This window comes from Rhineura floridana, chromosome 15, assembly GCF_030035675.1.
Source record: "Rhineura floridana isolate rRhiFlo1 chromosome 15, rRhiFlo1.hap2, whole genome shotgun sequence".
Classification (NCBI taxonomy): Eukaryota; Metazoa; Chordata; class Lepidosauria; order Squamata; family Rhineuridae; genus Rhineura; species Rhineura floridana.
In genome coordinates this window covers 16,173,035-16,196,887 of record NC_084494.1, presented here as the reverse complement: position 1 = coordinate 16,196,887, position 23,853 = coordinate 16,173,035, and the positions used below count along the sequence as shown (strand labels likewise).

Genomic DNA, 23,853 nt, shown 5'->3' with positions numbered 1-23,853 from the left:
CTACAATGCGCTCTACATTGGGCTGCCTTTGAAGACAGTTTGGAAGCTGCAGCTAGTGCAAAATGCGGCTGCCAGATTGTTGACAAGGACCAAGCAGTCCGATCACATAACACCTGTTCTGGCACGCTCGCACTGGCTGCCAATATGCTTCCGGGCCAGATTCAAAGTGTTGGTATTAACCTATAAAGCCTTATACGTGGGACCTTATACATGGGACCACGATATCTGTTGGAACGCCTCTCCCGATATGAACCCACCCGCTCACTGCGTTCTGCTTCGAAGGCCCTCCTCCGGGTTCCGACTCATAGAGAGGCCCGGAGGGTGGTGACAAGATCTAGGGCCTTCTCAGTGGTGGCCCCCTAACTGTGGAACAGTCTCCCCGAGGAGGTACGCTTGGCGCCGACACTGCTATCCTTTCGGCGCCAAGTTAAAACCTTCCTCTTTCCCAATGCATTTTAACTTAAGCTTTGATTTTTCATTTGTTGTAATTGATTTTAGACTGTTTTATTGTTATATGTTTTTATTGTATTATATTGTGTATTTTAGTATTTTTGTTGTTCACCGCCCAGAGAGCTTCTGCTAGTCGGGCGGTATAAAAGTTTAATAAATAATAAATAATAATAATAATTCACTAGAAAAGACAATAATGCTGGGAAAAACAACAGGGAGTAGAAAAAGAGGAAGGCCAAACAAGAGATAGATTGATTCCATAAAGGAAGCCACAGACCTGAACTTACAAAATATGAGCAGGGTGGTTCATGACAGATGCTCTTGGAGGTCGCTGATTCATAGGGTCGCCATAAGTCGTAATCGACTTGAAGGCACATAACAACAACATTATATGCACATTCTATAGCCATCTCTTAGTCACAACAGGGCCTTATCTGGTTATAGGAACAAGGGTTCCTATATCTGGTTATAGGAACAAGTGGGGAAGGAAGCAGTCAGGGTATGTTGAGTTTTTAGAAGATGGGATTGTTGGGGCAGTAGGGGGTGGTGCTGTTGTGAATGCTGAATAGGTATGGGGAGGCACCAATGCTTCATTTATTAATAAAGAAACAGCATTGGGTAAAGCTTATCTGCACCTTTTCAGGCCGCTCCATTATTCATATGTAGGAGAATGCAATTCCGATACTTAAAACAGAATTGAACTTTTTGTAGATGGACCATCCACTACTTACCAGTCTCCCCATGCCACCTAGACCAGTTTACTTAAGCAAATAGGGAATACCACACAGAAAGTGTTCACTGAGCATCTGACTGGTTATGCCAGCTTAATTATCCTACACTTAATGGCAAAACACTAAAGCAGGAGCCCTCTTACAGTGGACTTCCTAGTCCAGAAAACAACATTTCAAAAGCAAAGGATCTTATGCCAAGACTAGCACATTTATTAAATCAGGACAATGTTTTGTTTTTTACTTTACACTGACATCAACAGGGCCAGGCCTACCATTAGGCAGAGGGAGGCATCTGCCTTAGGCAGCTGATTTTGCCACTGTGTAAATACAACACATTTAAAGTGCATTTAAAGCACTTGATAGCCCCCAAAGAACCCTGGGAACTGTAGCTCTGTGAGGTGTAAACTACAGCTTCCAGGATTTTGGGGGGAAGACATGTGCTTGAAATACATGGTGTGTATGCAGCACAATTGCAAATGGTTAGTTATTTAAAATATGATTCCCCTGTTTTTATACTGCCTTAGAAGGGGAAGAACCATATGTGCTTCTCTGCCTCAGGTGCCAAAATAACATGGCTGGCCTTGGGTACTATACACTTTTAGGAGGGTGGCATTTGGTGTCTGCCTCAGGCAGCAAAATGTCTTGGGCAGCTGTGCTCCCTGTAGGCCATAATGGGGAATAATTAAAAATATTTTACTGCTCCAGTTTTTTGGCTAGTGGAGTTTGTGGGGGGATCCAACTCACTCCAGCCTGGTGGAAAGGTGAGTTGGATTGTGCCCTTAGTCTTTAAGGCTCTTTCTTGTTTTTTCTGCAACAGGCTCTCACAACTACTGCTTTGGACATCTCTTCAAATGTGTGATGGACAGTTCAGCTAACAGTATTGGTTTGTATCCAAAGTAGCGCTAAGTCACGCATTCCATTAGCACAAGGACTTTTGTTTGTGCAATGGAACTTCCCCTTCCTACCCCCGTTGTGCTCCCTAAATTGGTTCTGGGTTTCTCCCCTCCCTCTGGAGCAGATTTTGGGAGGGTGTGGGGCACAGACAAGGGGAGGAGAGGTGGGAAAGTTGTGTTGTGCAACATATTCTTGTGCTAAATGGAACGAGTGTATTGGATAGCACCCATTCACTCTTGTCTTGGACTTAGGGACACACATTCTACTACTTCCCCTAAAAAGTAAGGAAGCAGGGTTATACTTTCGCTTGTAAGCTGCATTGTAAAATACATTTTTAAAAGAGGGTTACAAATTATATAAACAAACAAAAATACATACATGCATGGACGCTTCATAGGTTAGAAAGTGTCAGAAGGAGAAACAGAATGGTTCTTTCATTGATCTCTAACACTGAAATGGAATACAAGGATTTCTACTTTGATTTCTGGCCCAATCAACATATGTTCTGGGAAGTAGTCAGGAAAATCCTGAACCTCCCTTGGCAACTGTCCATGACTCCCAGTTTGAGTAACACTGATTAAAAGCACTTTCCAGATCTTCTTCTGTTCTTGCATGAGAATAAGCATGCTACTAGACCCCCAACATTGTTTTGTTTTATCTTGACTTAAAATTGGATCACTACCAATCCTCCTCCGTTTGTTCCAATGCTGACAAAAAAAGGCATTAAGCTAACATTGGTGCCAGCAGGGTTCCATGTATTTGCTTCTACAGATTCCTTATTTACTAGAGCCTAGCACATTTTTGCTGCTAAGTAAATGTTAAACTGTAGAAATCATTAGCAGGTATACTGAGGTGATCGATTGCTTGCAGGTTCTAAATTTTAGTAGAGTTTAATTTACCAGTGGTATGTGTTTGTCTGGACATAATACTGTCCCTCTTACAAGCAGCTGCCTTGTATCAAGTCACTGCAAGGGTCCGTCTGGCTTATTATTGCCTGCACTACCTGGAGGCAGCCCTTTAGGGTCTAAGGAAAGGATCTCTCTCAGCCTGAGACGTGAGAAAATTTAACTGAAGATGTTGGAGACTAAAATAGAGCGTTTACACATAAAAACACATGCTCTGAATCCCCTCCCATTCTTACTTAGGAACTAGATCAGACAACTTTAGTAGTACAAATGGAACCTGCAACAAAATGTTTCAGTGTGATGTGCACCTGTTCAGGCTTCCATCTGTCCATTCATCCCTCTTCCAGGAAACTCCGTTCCATCTCCCCTGCCCTCTAACAGTCAGCCAGCATTCTGTGCTCACTGAGCATACTCAGTCTGCACTGTGCTATTATGGGGATTTCTCCCCCTCTTATGTTTTGTACTTCTGCAAACCTTATGGTTCCCCCAAGCCTACAGATATCTCCTCTTTTGTACATGGAAGGTGCTGTTTGGGTTCCATAAAGAACCATGTTTGGATAATGAGTTTGCTATTAGCATGGTATAATGAAAATTTTGTACATTTTTACCTTTTGCAAGCAGTCTCTCTCCATACTCACAACATGGTTATGGTAATTCTGCAAGCAACAGAAAACAAATTTTGTACATACCTAGTCCAGTTTCTGGGCCTTTTTATCCTGGCTTCTCAAAACATGGACATGACAGTGACCAGCACATATTCCGAGAGCAAGCAAAGGCATATATGGAATGGAGATTTGGGAAGTTCCTCCTTCAAATACTTGAAGCAGCCTTTGATTTGGGGAGAAGGGTTTAGGGCAGTAGGTGGGTAGGCATGTATCTGAAAAGATGACAAATGACTTCTCTAATTTTCCACCTAATTTTCTCTTCTTTTTAATTAGACCAATCCTGAAATGTTCTGTTGATGAGCTCTCAGTAAGATACAAGAAGTTGTTCTCACCTTTGCACTTGTTCCATTTCTTTTGAATGTGGAGGGCACCACATGGAAAGTGATGAGCCACAATATAAGGAATATTATGCATTCTATAGCATTATTTAATAATTCCTATATTATCTAATGGATCTTAGAAGTTAATGCCCCATAAATGTAGCTACATTAAAAACAAAGAAACCGCTGTCTCAGTTCTCCGAGATCTTGAGTATGTGGGTGTAGAGGACAGATATTTTAAGGTTGGAGGCTGACTAAAGGGGGGGGGGAAATGTGTCCTTGTGGTAATTGCAAGGTGTCTCTCCTTTCCTCTTCATGCTTTAATCATTTTGACACCAGGCTGTACAGAAGTAATTTAAAATTAATGTGATTGGCACTCTATGGATAGCAAGGCCCAGTGCAGAGCTCCACCTCCTATCCAGGATGTCGCCAGTTGAGCTTTCAGTTGGCTGCCAAGCTTGAGGCAGCTGACACAACACCTAGCAAAAACACGGCAAACAATTAATTTGCCAATTTCGTGTTCTCTTTAATTTGCAACTAGAAAATTGTCAGCCATCAGGTCAGAAGCGTAGTAGCTGTCTAGGTTCAGGGTTCTGTGTTGAGAGAGCGCTTATTGCGTTAGTGAAAGCAGGAAGATGGAAGTCACAAACAAAGATAGCTCAGTATATAGACAGATAAAGGATAGTTTTAATAATTAAAACAATATTTAAGAAGCCTAAACTAGTTATATCTCAAAGTTATAGCAAGCAGGAGAGAAGAGGTAACCAAGGAACTTGAAGCTGGCGGAAAGACAAGGAGACTGAGAGCATTTCCCACCAAAATCCAGGACTGGCAGAAGAAAGGACTTCTGCACACAGCACATAGTTAAGCTATGGAATTCGCTCCCACAGAAGACCATGATGGTCACCAGCTTAGATGGCTTTTAAGAGAGGATTAGACAAATTCTCATGGAGGATAAGGCTGTCAGTGGCTACTAACCCTGATGGATACATTCTGGCTCCACTGTGAAGAGTATTGCTGGGCTTCTCATAGGTATCTGGTTGGCCACTGTGAGAACAGGAAGCTGGACTAGATGGGCCACTGGCCTGATCCAGCAAGCTCTTACACTCAAAGGGATTTTAACAAGCAAGAGAGACCGTATTGCAGTGTGGTGGGCCTGATTTGGGATTGTGCAGCCTAATAGGATGGCATGACATAACCCATAGTAAAATAATGGCTCTGTGTGTTATACTGCGGTGACGAAACACTTTTATTCTGGGGTGGGTAAGAAATTTGCTCAACCTTCAGGACAATATGGGCAACCTGTGAATTGCCAGACAATATTTCACAGTGCACTTCACACTCCCCCTAAGACTGGAGAGAGATACTCTGATAAGTCTATTCTGTTCTGTGTTTAGCTTGGAGGGTCCTAAAATAGGAAGCATGATTTAAAGCAGCACATACACTAAAATAATGTAATTCTCCCCAAAATTAATAATTAAAAAGGTACAATTGATAATTTCAGAAGTAAATATATACTACTCTCAGTGACTAGCCACGATGGTCTTGTTCTACCTCCACTGTTGGAGGCAGTGTGTCACAGAATACCAGTTGCTGGGAATCATAGCTGGGGAGAGCGCTGTTGCATTCATGTCTTGGTTGCAGGCTTCCCAGAGGTATCTGGCTGTCCGCTGTGAGAACAGGATGCTGAACTAGATGGGTCTTTGGCCTGATCTAGCATGCTCTTCATATGTTATGATGATTGAAAGCTGCGCAGGCAAATAGGCCTGAACATCTTCAGCCAAAGTTCTAGATTATTAGTTAAAATAATCCCTATTCCAATGTACAAACATTTTGTCCTGATTGCTCCCTTGCTTTATGGGCTCCTGAGTCTGTCAGTGCCCAAAGCTCCATTAACTTCACAAGGCACGCAACACAACCCTTCTTGTCCCCAAGCTCTACTTTTCAACTTTTGACCTAGTCTTTTGTCATGTTCAGTCGCTTGCAGAAAAATGGCTCAGATGCCTTCAGTTGCTTCAAGCACCAATATAACTGAATAGAGCAAAACTCTACAACCTATCCCAGTCCTTGTTCCAAAGGGAGCTCTTAGAAATTGAAAGAATGCAAAGAGATCTCATGGCTACATTATTAAATAACATTTTCTGTAGAAGATATGTAGAAACAAGCACCTGCCTTAGGAATGCCTGCTCCCCCGTGAAACCACCTTTGGAGGTTAGATAGTGACCAATATTTCTGTGGTGGGGCCCTGGCAGTGGAAATCTCACCCTAGAGATGTTTGCTAGGCATCAGCTTTGTTAAATGTTGGGTGCCAGCTTACAAGTATTTGCTTGTGCCACTAACAAACAGGGTGTGTTGATTTTATTATCACGGCCGATTTTAAAAAAATGATGTATTATCAACTCTGATTTTGTTTGGCCCATTTTACATTTATGTCTGACATTTTATTCAGGGATATTTCTCTTTGTTGCTTTTAAATCTAGCTATTGTACAACGATGTCATCATCACGAAGGGTTTTTGCACCTGGGATTCCTGACAATTATTCATTCACCAATGACTTCTTGAAATCTCTGCTGCCACCGATACCCTATAATTGAGGCTCTTTCATTTCCTTAGGTCAACACAGGTGGACTGTATGGTCACCAATATGCGGATGACACTCAGCTCTATCTCTCGTTTAAATCCTCACCAGCGTTGGGTGTGGAGACCATGTCCAAGTGCCTGGAATCCGTGAGTGGATGGATGGGAAGGAACAGGTTGAAACTGAATCCCGATAAGACCGAGGTGCTACTCGTGGGGGACAAGGGAAGGTTGGGAGATATTGACTTGATGTTCGATGGGGTGAAACTGCCCCTAAAGGACCAGGTCCGCAGCCTTCGGGTTGTTCTGGATTCCAAGCTGTCCATGGAGGCTCAGATCTCGGCAGTGAGCCGGGCAGCTTGGTATCAATTACACCTCATACGTAGACTGCAACCCTACCTTCCTGTTCATCAGCTCCCATTGGTGGTACATGCCCTGGTCACCTCTCGTTTGGATTACTGTAATGCGCTCTACGTGGGGCTACCCTTGAAAACGGTCCGGAAACTACAACTTATACAAAATGCAGCGGCTCGACTACTTACAAATTGTCATCGCCGGGAGCACATCACTCCAGTGTTGTTCGATCTGCACTGGCTTCCAGTTGTTTTCCGGGCCCAATTCAAGGTGTTGGTATTAACCTTTAAATCCCTACACGGTCTCGGCCCAGCTTATCTGATGGAGCGCCTCCAACGCCACCAATTATGCCGCCCGACAAGATCAGCCACACAGGGCCTTCTCTCAGTCCCGCCAACTAAAACAGCTAGGTTGGTGGGGACTAGAGAGAGGGCATTCTCAGTGGCGGCCCCCACTCTCTGGAACTCCCTCCCGTATGATCTCCGGCATGCCCCTTACCTGAATGTATTCCGCCAGGCCTTGAAGACCTGGGTTTTCAGACAGGCCTTCGGGACTTCCGGGGAGGGTTAATCTCTATGACTAATTGCCTATTACTCTGAACTGTCATTGTTTTATAATTTTTATCGTTTGTATTGCATTATGATGTATTTTATTGTAACTGAGTTGTACGTCGCCTAGAGTGGCCACTGGCCAGATAGGCGACACATAAATTAAATTATTATTATTATTATTATTATTATTACTGTAGTAACAAATCTGTAACTGGGATCCCCAGCTCTAGTTTATGGTAGCCTACATTCAGGTTGTCTTTGAAGAATAGTTGTCTAGTATCCTGACTACCTGAGCTCTAGTATTGTGTCATCAATTGTTTGCAAGATACGTCTCTCTCACTGATAGTCAATCTACACAGAGGCATTTCTTGTTCAGGCACTATATTGATAGGTAACACCCGTGGTGTTGAACCCCACTATGAGGTCCAGTGCTTAATATTTGTAAGTCTGCTCCTATTTCCTACCCACCCCCAAATCAGAATACTCTGTAGGGCTGCATAACCAGCTTCTTCATCACCGATGTAGAAATTAAGAGTCCACAGTTTTGGCTTTTTCCAATTTCTTGAATGCTGTCTGTACATTCTTTGCATTATTCTTTTGCAGTTTATCATTTACTTTGTTGATAGACTTTATACGATAACCAATGGCTATTTCATAGCCTAGCAGTGAGCCTCAGTAGTTAGAATACTGGTGAACATCTTGCAATGGCTGATGAGGTGGGGTGAAGAGGGGAGGGAGTAGGCCCACAGGTGAACATATATAGATAAACAAATTCAGGACACAAGAATACTCACTGAAAATAGATGATCTTGCTCTCCATTTAGAAACCCCTCTGAAAAGGGCTGGGTAGGAGGAAAACAGGGTTATTACAATAAATGAATTAACAGTTACATTAGGAAAGGTATTAGTGTATCTGTTCTTGAAACCCTCAGCAAACTTTGAATATATGCAGGGGGCACCCAGCTTGTTTTGTTTCAACAACACTGTCTTCCATTGGGTCTGTGGAAACTAATTTTCTAATCTGGAAACAACAACAACAACAAAAGCTGTCTGAGTGATAACCCTTCAGCAGTTTGGATTCCAGTTCTATCAAGGGAGGAAGGGCTAGCTCAATTCAGTAAGGCAGCACTGAATCTCTAATTGACATAATTGAAAAAGACCAGCCACTGAATTGATGGGGCAGAGAAAAGGGAGCAGGTGTCCTAATTGAGAAAGAAATGGAAATCCAGCAGAGCTGCATCCCTCTTTATTCCATTGCTTTATAACAGTTGTAATGTTTGATTCACAGTGTAAAGTAGTCGAGGTAAAACTGGCAAGAAGCTCCTAGGGAAGTGTGTCCGTGTGTCCATGTTGCCTCCAGAGCCTAATTCCAACATTTGTGTTATTGTTGGAATAAATCCATATGCTTGGCTGTGGGTAAGAATGCAGGGAACTCCTGACTTGTTTAAAGCATCAGGGGATATTCTCACCATGTTTCATTTGCAACTAAGATAGTCAGTATTGGTTTATATAGCCCCTGGCATGCAAAGTGCTTCACCATCCTTTTCTCATTTGTCTCCCTAGGTACCCTGCCCTGTCGACCCGTGAGTGGCCTATTTTCCCCACACTATGTCTTATCTCTGCTTTTCACTCAAGTCCACCAAGTTAGTAACAAACATATTTACTAGTCCAGCTTCTGTCAGTCTTATGTTGCCTCAAAAGAATTAAGAGGGGTGGTAGTGGTACAATTTTTGTAAAACTTCATTGGCGAGTCAACTGAAGGGGATTCTTTTTCACCAATGACAATCAAGTTGGCAAGTTCCAAGAAAAAAATTAAAATCAAGTCACATTTTGATCTCTTATGAATCAACCAACTATACCATCCAGCTCCTACATCTATTAACTGGTCCTGGGCTTTGGGTAGAAGGAAGAATAACCCAAATACTCACAGAACATGGAGTGCTATTTACAGAAGGCTTTGCTGTCATTTACAGGAAAATCCTAGCCATTTTACTCAGAAGTAAGCCCTATTGAGGTTAATTATCTGTTATCAGTGTGAAAGATCACCCTCCTTAGTCCCGTGGAAAGACTGATAAGCAACCACAGTAGAGAGATTGCTAGTGTTCAAGAACCTTCTCCAGTGTGGCATTAAAATTTATAACTCAAGGCTACTTTAAGCAATTTTAAATAACCAAGCTACTTAATACACAGGAAAACTGAAAACAGCAGGAAAGACAGCAGGTAGCTGGAAAAACATCGCTAAAAAAAGTCTAAAACAATGTATTGTCTGCTAAAATAAAATGTTTTCCGTACATGCTTAAAAATGTGCAATATGGGAGTTAGATTCACTTTTCTTTGGGTTTTACAAAACAATTTTTTTTTTTGCAGTGTTCAAACTGTTGGGGTTGGGGAGGTGAAGCCCACAAGCTACAGCCCATTTTTAGCCAAATCATATTCCTCTCATCGCCTTCTAAAAACAGTAACTAATGGAGTCATCATGAAAGGTATGGTGGTGAAGCCTCTTTCAGCCTTCTCTAATTCAAGCACTGACTGAACATGGGTGGATCTAGAGACAGCCTGAGTAAACAAAGAGTGCAGAGGCACATAGCTACGCAGACATACAATGGATAAATCCAGGCGGGGGGACATATATCCTTTGCATAGAGAAAGGGGCCCAGTTATGCCCACTCTAGCCTTCTGAAAGTCTAGTAAAGCGAACCATTCTGAAGGCAGAGAACTATCCCCTTACCTGCACTTCAAGCATTCTCTCTCTCCCTCTCCCTCTCCCTCTCCCACACAAAGTAATCAAAAGCCCAAGGAAGGTATGGAGGATGGCCAAATGAGAACTGGGCTTTTTGGTGGTAGCCCCCATCTTTGGAATGCTCTCCCTAGGGATGCACCTGGCGCTTGGTGCTGAGCATAAAATAAAGCGCAGCATTCTAATATCACCTATTGTATGAATGGAACTAGCTACACAAATGTTGCAATGCATCCTTTCTCCTAACAGGAGTGCTGCTGTTCAGGATTTTAACCAGCCAACCCCTCTAAATGGGGAAATTTGCTCATCTTTCTTTAAAAAAGTTAAATACACAACTTAATTATACAAAATTCTAACATTACAAATGCAAAAATACACATTCATATATAAAATTCATATAAAAATACATACCTATCATAAGTTATAGCTCTCTTGTCACTTACAGATCTATTGGTCATTAATTTGGTGCTTCTATTTAATCACTTATTTCCTAATTCACAGCACAATCCAAACCCAAGATCTGCTGGGATGCATATGGAATAGGTGGATCTTGCGCTATCCCAGCTACACCAGCATAACCCCTTCATCCCATTTCAACCTGGGACATGCTGATATAATTCCCTCAGCCTGGCTCAGCCAGCTGAACCCAACTGGTGGAACTAAAGCTGACAGAACATATGCTAGCTAAGTCCCCCCAAAAAGGGGTGTTCTGGAGGCATGGTGGGTGCGAAGCAAGGAGACTTCCATGTATCCAAAACCTCTTTCAGCTCAGTCACATGACCTGGCAAGCTAGTAGAACTTATGCCAGCAGAAAGGATGGTGTAAACTAAACTCTATTTTAAAGGCTCACTTACCCTCTGCAAGGCTTGGGCCAGCTCAGCCAGCAGCAGCCCTACTCCTGAATGGTTAGAACTGGGATACTTATGTTAACAAGCCAACGTACATTCCTCCAGCTGGCTATACTTAAGATTGCTCTGCAACACTCAACATCCATGTTAAGGCAGGCTCAGCAGCCTCATTGGATGATCACAGTGTAAAGTACATTATTTATGTGTGCAGTTAGTTAACTATGAGTAGAGGTTTCTTTTAGGTCCAGGACATTAGAACTAATAATAAAACCTCTCTATCCCTACCAGAAGACTTCAGACATCTCACACACCTGGCCTAAGTCTTGTACAATCTTCTTGGTCTGATTAATTAAAGAATCCTCACCCATTTTCTAATAGTGACCCTGCTTGAGTCTGATGTAACTGAAGTCTGCTTCTCATTTGCCTATCCACAGTTGTTCCAGTGTAGACTAATATGTGGTTTAAGGAACTATACAATCAAATGAGGGTTGAGATTCAAAACTCATGGACTGAGATGAAAGGTCCCCCATCTGCTCCTCAGTTGTTGCTGGCAGGGCTCCTATGCTTTTAAACAACTGACACGTGCAAAATTTGAGCAGGTGTTTTCTTGCTGCATCCCAGTTAAAGCTCCAGCTGTTGAAATTTTGCTCAGACTGCTCAGCTGGTAAAGATACAGGAACCTTGTCAGAAAAAAAAGGATGTTAACACTCTACAGCACATGAAGCCGATTTAGTAAGGTGATCTCAGGCAGAGTTCTGCACACTCTGCAAGCACAAACTGGGTCTGAAAGCTCATAGACACTATCGTTTCATTATTTAGATTTAGCACATCAGTCTATTCCATGAGGAGTTAATCAGGAACAACAGTGGGTTGCTCTTACAATTTACGAGGAAGATGCTTGGCTGCCAAGAAAAGTTAGAGCAGCTATATGTTGTATGTTAGCATCAGAGGTGAACGGAAAACAACAAGTGGGAGCACGTGATGCCTATTTGACCAAAAGCTGCACTGGCTTCCAGTTTGTTCTGAGCAAAATTCAAGGTGCTCGCAATTCCCTTGAAAGCTCTTAAGTCAGGCTGAGGAAGCTTTTCCAGGAACCGCATGACAGTTTTGAGTGTGAGCAGAGGTAGAAATGGATGGGAGAATGGATGAGATTCTTACCTGTGTAGAGTAGGCTATATTTCAGATATGCAGAAGGCAGAAGTTTCTATACACACCTGCCCCCTCTCCATCTAGGCAAGCAAGAGGCATCATCAATAATTCAAGGACACATTCCAGCCAGAGAAAAGCCATTGCGAAGGGTGAGAAGCAGGGCCAGGAAGAGGGTATTATCTGGGGAGAGGGGTTTTAGCCCTGGGAGAGTCCCAAGGCTGGATAGAGAGGCCTGGACAACTGCATTTGGATTCCCCATGCCTGCTCTAAATGGTTTGCATGATTACTAAAGACTAAGATTACTAAAGACTGTCTCCTCATATGAGCCTGCTCTCTCTTAAAGGTATGCAGGGGAGGGGTTCTTCTCTGCTTTTCCATTGGTTCTGGAAGCACAATAGGGGAGAGGGTGGACCTTCTTTGAGTTTGCATCTGAGGTATGGACCTCTGATATCAACAAGTGAACCAGGCTGGAAAAAGCATGACCAAGCACAGGGAAGTAAGGCAAAAAGAAAAAGAAAAAGGTTTTTTAAAAAACGGTGGTTACCCAATTAAAAAAAAAACCACCACATGGCCCCCTGCCCCATGTCTATTGGATCATATTGCAAGAGATCTTCGAGACATCCTCAATTTTCCATAAAGTGATTCTAATATTAGGTAGGCACTTTTAACACACCCTACTCTTTCAGCTATGTATTCTCAAATAGATTTAAGATTATTGGGGATTCAAATACAAGGGTTTGCAAATCACACAGAGAAACAATACAACTGTGAATACAAGATCATTATCAATAAAGAAGTAAACTGGTCATCTTTATACCAAGTGCAATATAGAAGGAACCCTACAGTGCAGTAAGGACAGGCAGGGGAGCATGAGGTCAATTAGTAAAATAACTTCACTGCATGGTATGTTTTATTTGAAAATTCAGACAGAAACCCTGAGTTACCAGCCACAGAACCAGTTAAATAATAAAAAAGCTGATTTTTTTTTTTGCACTTTGCATCATGAGGCTCTGGATTGTGCTATATGATACGAGTTTTTAAAAACCAAAGACAACCCCCCCACCTAAAAAAATGACATCTTCACAGTGGGAAAAAGAGTTCTTTTACAAGCCCATTGCAGATTCAAAAGCTAGATAGACTCTAGCATAGGTCTAGGAGTCAATTGGATTCAAGAATATAGAAAAAGAGGAGTAATCCCAGCGCCCTGCAAGTGGGGGATGTCCATAATAGCATGATGTCCAAATGGGGAGGGTGAGAAAAGAGGAATGTTCAAAATCTTCTTGGATAGCAACCACATGGCTTGGAGGATGGGGAACATGAAGTTCAAGAAGCTCATGCACACAAGAACTCATAATTATGTAAGAGAGAGAGAGAGAGTTTGCACAAACAGAGGGGATCCTAAAGACAAACAAAGCACCCCATTGGAGCGACCTTGGTGAGAGAGGAGGAGAAAATGTTGTTCCAGCTGTACCAGGTTTGTGTTGCAGAAGCATCAACTTGTCCAAGGCTTGGCCCTTTGCAGGTGGAGGAAATCGGCTGTGTCACCAGCATCAAGGCATGTTCAAATCCCGATATACATCTATATAGATCCCTTTACAAATAGTCTCTCTGTACACTTAAAACAATCAAACGAAAAATAATTCCATGGGGAGAGCAAGAGCTAGTCTTCCTGAAGGCACTTGACCCTGTTGTGCATTTGAGGAAGTGCTTCAAAGTGGACTTCTTGCTGGGGTGTCATTTTCTTGCTCCTCTGGTTGTCCAGGGAAGCTTGTGCAGAGTCAAGAAGCAGCACTGGCTGTGTGTGTGTATGTGTGTGCGTACGCTCCCACCATTCCCAGGTCACAGGGTGGTAGATGGGAGCTTCTTGACCCGCCTCTGTGCCAAGAAGGAGGACTCAATGGGCTTTAACTGGGGACCTGGCTTGGAGTTGTTCAGCGCGGAGTATGTTGCAGCCATGGCACCCTAGGACAGAGAAGAGCCACGGGGGTATACTTAAGTTATACACATAAATGTACACACACACACACAGCAACCCCATCCAATACCAAATCAGGAACTGAAACAAAACAAAGCCAGTAAAGCTACTTCAGTAAATCATGAGTGTGCCTATGGATAGTGGAGAAATGTAATCCAGTTTGCATTTAAAGCTGAATTTATTAAATCTGCACTTTCCAAAACAATATGAGAACCAAAACAGCCGTCCTTCAAAATTTGCACTTACCCAAATGTTGTGATGCAGTTCTCCAACCAACCCATGTTCACAAAAATGCACACATTAGGGAATATTGCTTGCAAAAACGTGTCTGTGAGTCAAAGCGGCATATAAAAATTTACGTATTATGAGAAATTCACATTAAAATGCTGAAGAATTTTCATGAGGATTTAAAAAAAACTCACAAATTGCTGCAAGAATGTGGAGAACTGAATTTAAGATTGGAAAAGCAAGAAATGGAAAGACCTGAAATGGGCAAATTCATCCATCCCTAAATGTGGCCAATATATGTTTGCGGACACATGCCTCATACCAGGTAACTTCTTGTTATTAAAACAGATGGCTGGATATACAAGTACCCTACAAGGATCATTAAACTTAAGCATACAGGTTTCATAAAGTCCCCAGCAATATATGTGGATTAACATTATCTTGAACCTTACTGCACCAATTCATTATAAGAATGCTTCATTAAAAAAAAGATTGTTAGACTGTCTTCCCCTCTCTGACTCTTATATTTGTAATTTGACCATAGATACAATATTCCATACTTCAGTAATCCATTCCTGTAAAGTTGGTGATGTATCAGGAAGATGTCTTAGGGAGTCAGAATTGGCTGCCGTTTCCCTGTTAAATGTAAAGCCATGGTTTCTTGGGAGAGCCCAGCATCAGTATTCTACAGAGCCTGTCCTTGTGGACAAGCTCCTTAGCTGGGTACAAGCTACCAACTGTACTCTTAAATCCTTGTTTGCTTAGCTGGTAGTTTCTGCCAGGCAAGACTGGCTATGCCAGTTAGGACATAGTACCTCTGTACTGTACCTGTGTTTCCACACCCAATTCCAGGTACTGGCTTTTACCTATACAGCAGGGTCAGTGAACCTGTGGCTTTCCAAATTGTTGTTGGGACAACAGCTCAAACCATCCCTGACCATTGGCTAAGCTGGCTGCAGCTGGGAGTTGCAGTGCAACAAAATCTGGAGGGCACCACATTGGCTGCTCTCGCCTTAAATGGTCTGGGTCCGGAATAGCTAAGGGAAGATCTTCTCCCAGGTGATTTCACCTTCCCCTCTCTCTTCATTTTGAGATCTGCCAGGGTGTTCCTGTCCAGCATTCCATCTTTTAGTGACACCAGAATGCTTTCCACTCAGAACAGGACCTTCTCAGTCACCATAGCAATGATGTGGATGGCCCTCATGGTGTTTTTTCACTAGAGGATTTCAAGGGAATTGAGGCCTGCTCAATTGAGTAAGAATAGTGATTACTGCCACTTCTATTTTTAATGCTTAGTGTATCTTCAGTGCTTTTCATGTTTTACATCTTTTTAGCTCTATCAGGCTCCTCCATTCCTCAGCTGTCATTTGGCAGCAGACATTCCAACAGGCTGCACTCTCTTGGCTCTGCTGAGAGACCAGCTTCTTCTCTTTCTGTTTCTATTCCAGCTGGCCATTAAGAACTAGTATGTACCTACAAGAATTGGTGCCAGAGTTGCTTGGTTTCCTCTTCCCTCCGCACCGCTTTTTCCTTCTGTGACATAACATGTCTTTTATATTGTAAGCTTGTGGGCAGGGCCTGTTGTGTTTTTACTGATCTTATATAAGCAGCTCTGGGAACCTTTTAAGCTGAAGAGTGGAGTAAAAGAACAATGTTTTAAACAAATAATTTTCATAGCCAATGTGTTATCTACAAGATGACAATGCTGGAAGCACATAAACCGATCCTCCCCACAAAACCCACAGGTTGGTACCTTTACAAGCTGCACATCCTGGTGATTCAACTGGCTCTGGGGCAACTTGTCCTTCTGGGTTATCCACAAGTGCTGGAGGACTTGTTTGGCTGTCAGGCGCCGATGAGGATCCACATGGAGCATCTTTGATACCAGGTCCTGCAATAAGCATTCAGAGAATATAGCTGCTTTTTCACATGGGTTAAGATTGGTGACTGATGTTTAAGGCCATGCTGCTATTTTTGCAAGTTCCTGGCTATATTTATTTGAGGCTTCTTCCTAGAAACTGACTTTAGTTGTTGTCTGGAAGCAATTGTATCTTGATAGCCAAGTGCTGACCTCTTTCCTCTTCGGACAGTCATCTTTGCTCCTTCTTTCTGACCTTAAAGTGCAGCTGAAAACTTTATCAGGAGCTTAGGGAATCCACTGTTTTGCCTTCCCCCTTGATCTCTCCTCCCTCCTCCCTTTCTCCTTGCAATAACTGTTCTCCTTGTCCACACTATTCCACTGATGGCAAGAAGGCTATACAAATGACTATCAACCCATAGGGGAATTTTCCATATTAAAAAACAAGCAGACCCTGATAGCAAGAACCCAGCTCATTGCTGGGAGAGGTAAAGGAGAACTTCCTGAGGTGTGTGCCTTGCCTCAGTTAAGAAACCAGCACAGCACCGTTAGACAGATGCAAAGGTTGCAGCATATCTATATCTATATCTATCTATCTATACATATCTATATCTATATCTATCTATCTATCTATCTATCTATCTATCTATCTATCTATCTATCTATCTATCTATCTATCTATCTATCTATACATATCTATCTATCTATCTATCTATACATATCTATCTCTATCTATCTATACATATCTATCTCTATCTATCTATACATATCTATCTATCTATCTATCTATCTATCTATCTATCTATCTATCTATCTATCTATCTATCTATACATATCTATCTCTATCTATCTATACATATCTATCTATCTATCTATCTATACATATCTATCTCTATCTATCTATACATATCTATCTATCTATACATATCTATCTCTATCTATCTATACATATCTATCTATCTATCTATCTATACATATCTATCTCTATCTATCTATACATATCTATCTATACATATCTATCTATCTATCTATCTATCTATCTATCTATCTATCTATCTATCTATCTATCTATCTATCTATCTATCTATACATATCTATCTATCTATCTATCTATCTATCTATCTATCTATCTATCTATCTATCTATCTATCTATCTATACATATCTATCTATCTATCTATCTATACATATCTATCTCTATCTATCTATACATATCTATCTATCTATCTATCTATCTATCTATCTATCTATCTATCTATCTATCTATCTATACATATCTATCTATCTATCTATCTATCTATCTATCTATCTATCTATCTATCTATCTATCTATCTATCTATCTATCTATCTATCTATCTATACATATCTATCTATCTATCTATCTATCTATCTATCTATCTATCTATCTATCTATCTATCTATCTATCTATCTATCTATCTATCTATCTATCTATCTATACATATCTATCTATCTATCTATCTATCTATCTATACATATCTATCTATCTATCTATCTATCTATCTATCTATCTATCTATCTATACATATCTATCTATCTATCTATCTATCTATCTATACATATCTATCTCTATCTATCTATACATATCTATCTCTATCTATCTATACATATCTATCTATCTATCTATCTATCTATCTATTTTGACAGGGCACAGGTATCCTAGGACCTCTCCACTCCCTGCCCACTGATGAGAGTCAGGTGCCTTTGCTGTACAGTGTTTGTTGCCTGCAAAAACCTTTTGTTTAGGCAAGCCCACCCAAACATGTAATTTTAACATGTAATTTCATTTTATTATGTATATTTTAATAACTGCTGATTTCACTTCTATTTTGATACGTTTTAGGTTGACTTGTTCCTAACATTCAATTTTATCAGTAACTTTTTTGCATGTTTATTATACAAAAAAAGGAAGAAACAAAACAAAAGGAACAAAAATCCAATCCAATCTGGATAACACAATTGTCAGAGTGCATCAACAAGATAAAGACACATATAACAGAATAAAAAGAAGCAATATTAATTTTATCAGTATTTTTAATGAACACTTTCTATTCTATGGAAACTGCCTAGAGGTTTATTGATTAAGTAGCATATATATCCTGTTAAATAAATAATTAAAAAAACCAAATAATGTCATCCTTTTTTATACCCCAGCACTCCAGTGCTGAGCGGATTCCAGACACTATTTTGCTTTGTCCCTCTACTCCCCCACCCCCCCAAGCATCCTGGATGTTGAGTTATTCCGGGGCATTGTGGAGGAAAAAAATATCATCTGCTACCAGAACAAAATGCTGCCACAAAAACATGGCTGTCCCCAGGCCAGTGGAGACTGGTGGCTCCAATGTCAGTGGAGCGGTGAACCAAGGTGCCTTGGGCAGCTCCTTGAAAGTTCGGACTAAAATCCAGGGCAGCTTCACTGTCCCACTGGTACAGGAGTCACCAGGCTCCACCGCCCCAGGCCCAATATTTCGAGAACTACCAGTATTCTAAACATCTCTTGTATAACCCGTTAGGCAAAGAGAAAATCCATGCAATTCCCATTCATGTTGGTTGGGATACTCATGCTCTTATTCAAATTAATTCATGCTCTCAGCTAAATTACAATCCAAGTTCTGGCCAAAGGCCTTGCAGAACTCTGCAATCAGGAGTGAACATTCAAAGCCATTTTGGCAGGTCTGCTTGTTTTACATAAAGGGGCTCAATGTTAATATCACACACACACACACCCTCAGTTTTAATTTTTTCAAGGTGGTGGTTAGAAAAAGTGGGGGAGAAGAAACAGGAATGAAGGCAAGTTGGGTTATTGGATGGGGCCAAAAGAAGCAGAAACCAGAGAGCCACAGAGAGCACCAAGGGAGCAGACTCCACAGCAGTGCAAACAGTAGAGACTTGTGCCTCTGATGTCAGCAGGCAGTGAATTTGCTCCAGGTTTTAGTTCAAACTCCCAAGGAGCTGAAACCTATTCTTGAAATGGACAGTTCCTTGAAAGTTTGACCTAAAACCCAGAGTGGATTCACTGTCCCATTGACATCGGACCATCAGCCTCCATTGCTTGCAAATATTGCCTAAAAATATTCTGAGCCACAGTGGTTGAAACTAGAAAACAAAAGCAAGCAAGGAGGTATTCTGAGGAATCCAAATGTTGCTCCTGGGACTAGACTCCACACAAAAATTCTGCAGGGAACTGAAGGGAGCAAATAGATCTCTGGATCCTAGGCTAACAACAAAGGCAACGGGCAGGGGCCATCTCTTGGTGGGATTGGAGTTGCTTCCTTTGAAGCCCAGGGATAGATCAACACTGGAAGACACCAGCACCGACCCTCTGCTTCAAATGTCAACGCCAAGCCTTACCTTGGCTGCGTCAGAAACTGTGTCCCAATTTCCTCCTTTGAGCGAAAACTTTCCCCCACCAATCCGCAGGAGGATTTCCTCGGGGGTGTCGCTGGGCCCATTTGCAAATGGAGTGTACCTGCAAGAGGAAAGGGTTTTTTGTGTTTTTTTTTTTAAATTGCAACACAAGAACAGGAGCTGGAAAGGAGGGATGGAAATCATGGAGCAAGTAAGGGTGGGCGGAGGAGAGGATGGGTCTGGGTAGGGACAAACAAAAGGAGTTCCTTCTTTACCCCTCCCATGCTACCCCCAGCTAGCAGAAAACCCATTAAACGCCTAGCAGAGACTTCAAGCAGACACTACTTCCACTTGAAAGCTTTTCTGCTCAACTCGCTCTTTTGAAACAAAAAGCAAACCCTCTGCAAAAGCTGGGACTCTGAAGAGAGAGACAGTATCAATAGTAGATGTCATAAATCATTATAATTATGACCGTGCAATAAGTCAAGAGTGCCCTATTATAAACTAAATTATATGGTCTAGTCTGTAAATGATTGGTTGGGCATGGAAGATTTTGCTGTAGGGCAAGGGGTTGGCCCGACCGACCTTCAGGTTCATTATTGTTCTACAATTTGTACAGTTGTTAATATGTTCACAGTAATTTTTAAATTTACAGTTCATAACAATAATAAAACTATGTCCACACCAGTTTTTCTAAATCTTAAAAAAAAAAAAAGAGATGGTCTTAAGGTGGGCTATACAGACATTGCCTGCTTAGCTGGATTGAAAAGGAACTGGTGGCACCCTATAAAATTGTTTTAAGCAGTAACCACCAACTGGACACAACGAACCATCTTTTCTTTTCTTTTTTCATTAATTTTTATTCAAATTTTCAAAGACAAAAAATAAAACAAAACAAAAACAATCAAACAACAAAATAAAATGTTGACTTCCGATTTGTCGCAGATCAATTATAAGTCTACAACATATAACAATCCTATCTCTAAAATTATATTATAGAATCACTTTCCTCCAGTAGTTATCTTAATTAATCATCAACTCTCATAAACATTATTTTATTCTTTCTACAAAAAGTCAAAGAGAGGTTTCAATTCCTTGAGAGATATATCTTTCAATTTTTCTCCAAATAAACATGTCGCTTAATCCATCTAATTCAAATCTGTTAGGCCCAATAATTTCAATAGCCATTCTTCCATTATCTATATTAATTCCATCTTCCATCTTCAATAATCCTGTTAAGTCCAGTAATTTCAGTAGCCATTCTTCCATTATCAGTATCCCATAATAATCTTGTTGTCATAACCATAGTCCAAATAAACATATCGATTAATCCATCTCATCAAATCTGTTAAGTCCAATAATTTCCATAACCATTCTTCCATTTTCAATATTAATTCCATCTTCCATCTTCAATAGTCCTGTTAAATCCAGTGGTTTCAGTATCCATTCATCCATTATGTTAAGTCCAGTGGTTTCAGTATCCATTCATCCATTATCAGTATCTTATGATGATCTTGCTGTCATAGCCATAGTCATATAACAAGAGTCTGATGGGAATTTCCCCCATCACAAATATGTCCTTGCCATCAATTCTGAATATATTACTGAAATATTGTTGTAAAGCCACATTTCTGTTCTGGATACATCTCTGCTCTGTCACATATTTGTAGTTAATTCCATAAATTTTTTCTATGACAAGCCCCATCACATCATTCCAGTCAAGAATTCTGAATATGTTACTGAAATATTGCTGCAAAGTCATATCTCTGTTCTTCTTTTTTACAAAATGCACTGGTTCATCTCTTAAGAGTTTATCCACTGTCACATATATGTAGCCAACTCCATAGATTTTATCAATGTCAAACTCCATCACATCATTCCAGTCCAGAAAATTATCCAAGACATTGGTAACTTTACCACCAAAATCTTCATTAATTTCTTCAGAGACAACTTTGAATTCCAAACAGTAAATTTTATTTCTAAGATCCATAAACTCCAAATCTTTTTCCAATTTCACACTTGTTCCAATCTCCAGGGCTTGTGGCTTCCCTTTAATTTTTCTTTTTTCATCTCTAATCCCATCAAACACCTCTTTTACAGAATCCCCTATTTCTTTAAGCTCCTGTGTCATTTTGTTAAATTCAATTTTCATCTCCTGTCTGCCCTGTCTCAGGGTTTGTTTTGTTATCTCAATCTCATCCATTATTTTCTGAAACATAATTTCTTCCATGGTCTCAATCACTTTCCTGGCTGCCATTCTTAAAACCACAGAAACAAAAATTATTTCAGCCACAATTGGGTTAATATTCCAGGCTGCTGATATCAGTGTAGACAGTACAGCCTGCCTTATCTCTATGTGTTCAGGAATACAAAACAAACTTAGTTCCCAACATCAAGACAATTAGTGGAGTCGTGAACAAGCAGATTCGTCAAAATGAAATAGACCAAAAAAAGTTTTTTCCCCCTCCTTGAAATAGAAATCCCTCTTCCGTTGGTATCTTTAGAATGCACCTCCAGGCAGCTTTTTGCGATAAAAGCAAAGATAAGCTTTTTCGATTTCTTTCCTCCTTAATTTCGTAAGTGAATGAGAAAAGCCATAACTCACCTAGGAATTCTTCACAGCTGATTCACTGACAAATCTCTTTTTTAACTGCACCAATTTAAACCAAGTGAAAAAAGAAAATAGAAAGGAGGATGCTTGTTTGCCTGTTATAATCCGTTTTTTCTTTGAAGAAAAGATAAACGTATCGCTATAATCAGCTAGAGCTTGATGAAAGTCCGTCCGACATTGCAGTTTGAACCTTTTCTCATAAATAAATGAAATCCAGTCCTCCCCACAAAAACAGGCTTTGTGGTTAATCTCACGTTTCTCCCTGACCGGGAGAAAATCTTTACCAGTCAAAAAAGACGTTCTGACTGATTTTGAAGCTGAAAAAGCTTCCTCTGAGACAAGAGCTCGGCTCAGAGGCAGCACAGGCAGAGCAACCCTTCCCGGAAGTAACGAACCATCTTTTCATGGGGGTGCCTCAAAAACAGTTCCAGATAGGGCTGTTCTGTGCCAGATGAATGGGAGGAATGAGGCTAAAACTCAGTGGTTGCACATGTACTTGGAATGCAGATGGTCCCAGTTCAGTTCCTGACATTTCCAGGGAGGGTGGGGAAATATTCTTTGTCTGAAACCCTGAAGACCCACATGACCAGTCCATACTGAGTTAGACCAGTGGTCTCGCCTATGGCCCTATGCCATTCAATGTATTTATTATGTTGCCAGGCAACCCCTCCCTGCCCAAATCACTACCAGCGTTGGCAGCAGGCATGTTATGTGGTGTGACTATTAGGGATGGATGGATTTGTCCGTTTTGGTTCTTGCAGTTTCTCATTTTTCCAGTCTTAAGTTCTCCACATTTCTGCAGCAATTTGCCAATTTTGTTTTAAAAACTCTTCATGAAAATTCTTCACTGTTTTAGTGTGTTTTTCTCCTAATATTTATTTATTTATATACCACCCCATAGCTGAAGCTCTCTGGGCGGTTTAATAAATACATTTCTGTAGGCAGTTTTGACTAATGTACACATTTTTGCAAGCTGTTTCCCCTAATATATGCGTATTTGTGAACATTGGTTGGTTGGAGAACTGCATTGCAAAAATTCGGATAAGTGCAAATTTCAAAGGATGGCTGTGCTTCAGTTCTCATATTCTTTCAGAAAGTGCAGATTTGATAAGATTCAGCTTGAAATGCATACTGAATCAAATGTCTCCCCTATCCCAAGTGACTATACTGGCCCTTATGTTTCATTTGCATTTAATATCTTATTTATCCCCCACTTTTTTCTTCTTAAAGAAATCCCAAAGTGGCTGACCATGGCTGTGCTCACACTTCACGGTAAGCCACAAACCACGGCAAGCCACAAACCATGGCAAGCCACAAACCATGGCTTACCTTGTACAAGCCAATTGTGCCTGTTTCACTCTTTCCTGCTAGTGTAAAGAGGAAATAAACCACGATCCCCAGTTCAGACATAACACTAAACCAGGGATTATGGTTGATTTCCTCAGGACACTAGCTGGGAAGAGTGAAGCAGGCACAATTCGCCCTTGCACACATCATGGCTTACCGTGATGTACAAACGCAGTCATTGAAACTTTCCTTTTGTTGAAGAGGGCAGGTCTTGGGGTCCTATCATTTGATTTGTCCTATAATGGAGAATATGGGAGCCATCTTTCTCCATCCATAAGCAGCAGA

General features: G+C 41.0%; 1 protein-coding gene across 2 annotated transcripts in view; it reads right to left on the bottom strand.

Annotated features, from left to right (window-relative positions):
- Window positions 1-13,074: 13,074 nt before the first annotated feature.
- The window catches only part of RPS6KA1 (ribosomal protein S6 kinase A1), a 128,222-nt gene continuing 117,443 nt past the window's right edge, over window positions 13,075-23,853 (bottom strand). For both annotated transcript variants that reach the window (XM_061598042.1, XM_061598043.1), the window contains 3 exons: window positions 19,614-19,731; window positions 16,139-16,276; window positions 13,075-14,144 (listed from right to left, as the gene is read on the bottom strand). In XM_061598042.1, coding sequence (XP_061454026.1) covers window positions 14,022-14,144; window positions 16,139-16,276; window positions 19,614-19,731 — 379 coding nt within the window. In that variant the 3' untranslated portion in view covers window positions 13,075-14,021. The remainder of the gene's footprint in view (window positions 14,145-16,138; window positions 16,277-19,613; window positions 19,732-23,853) is intronic.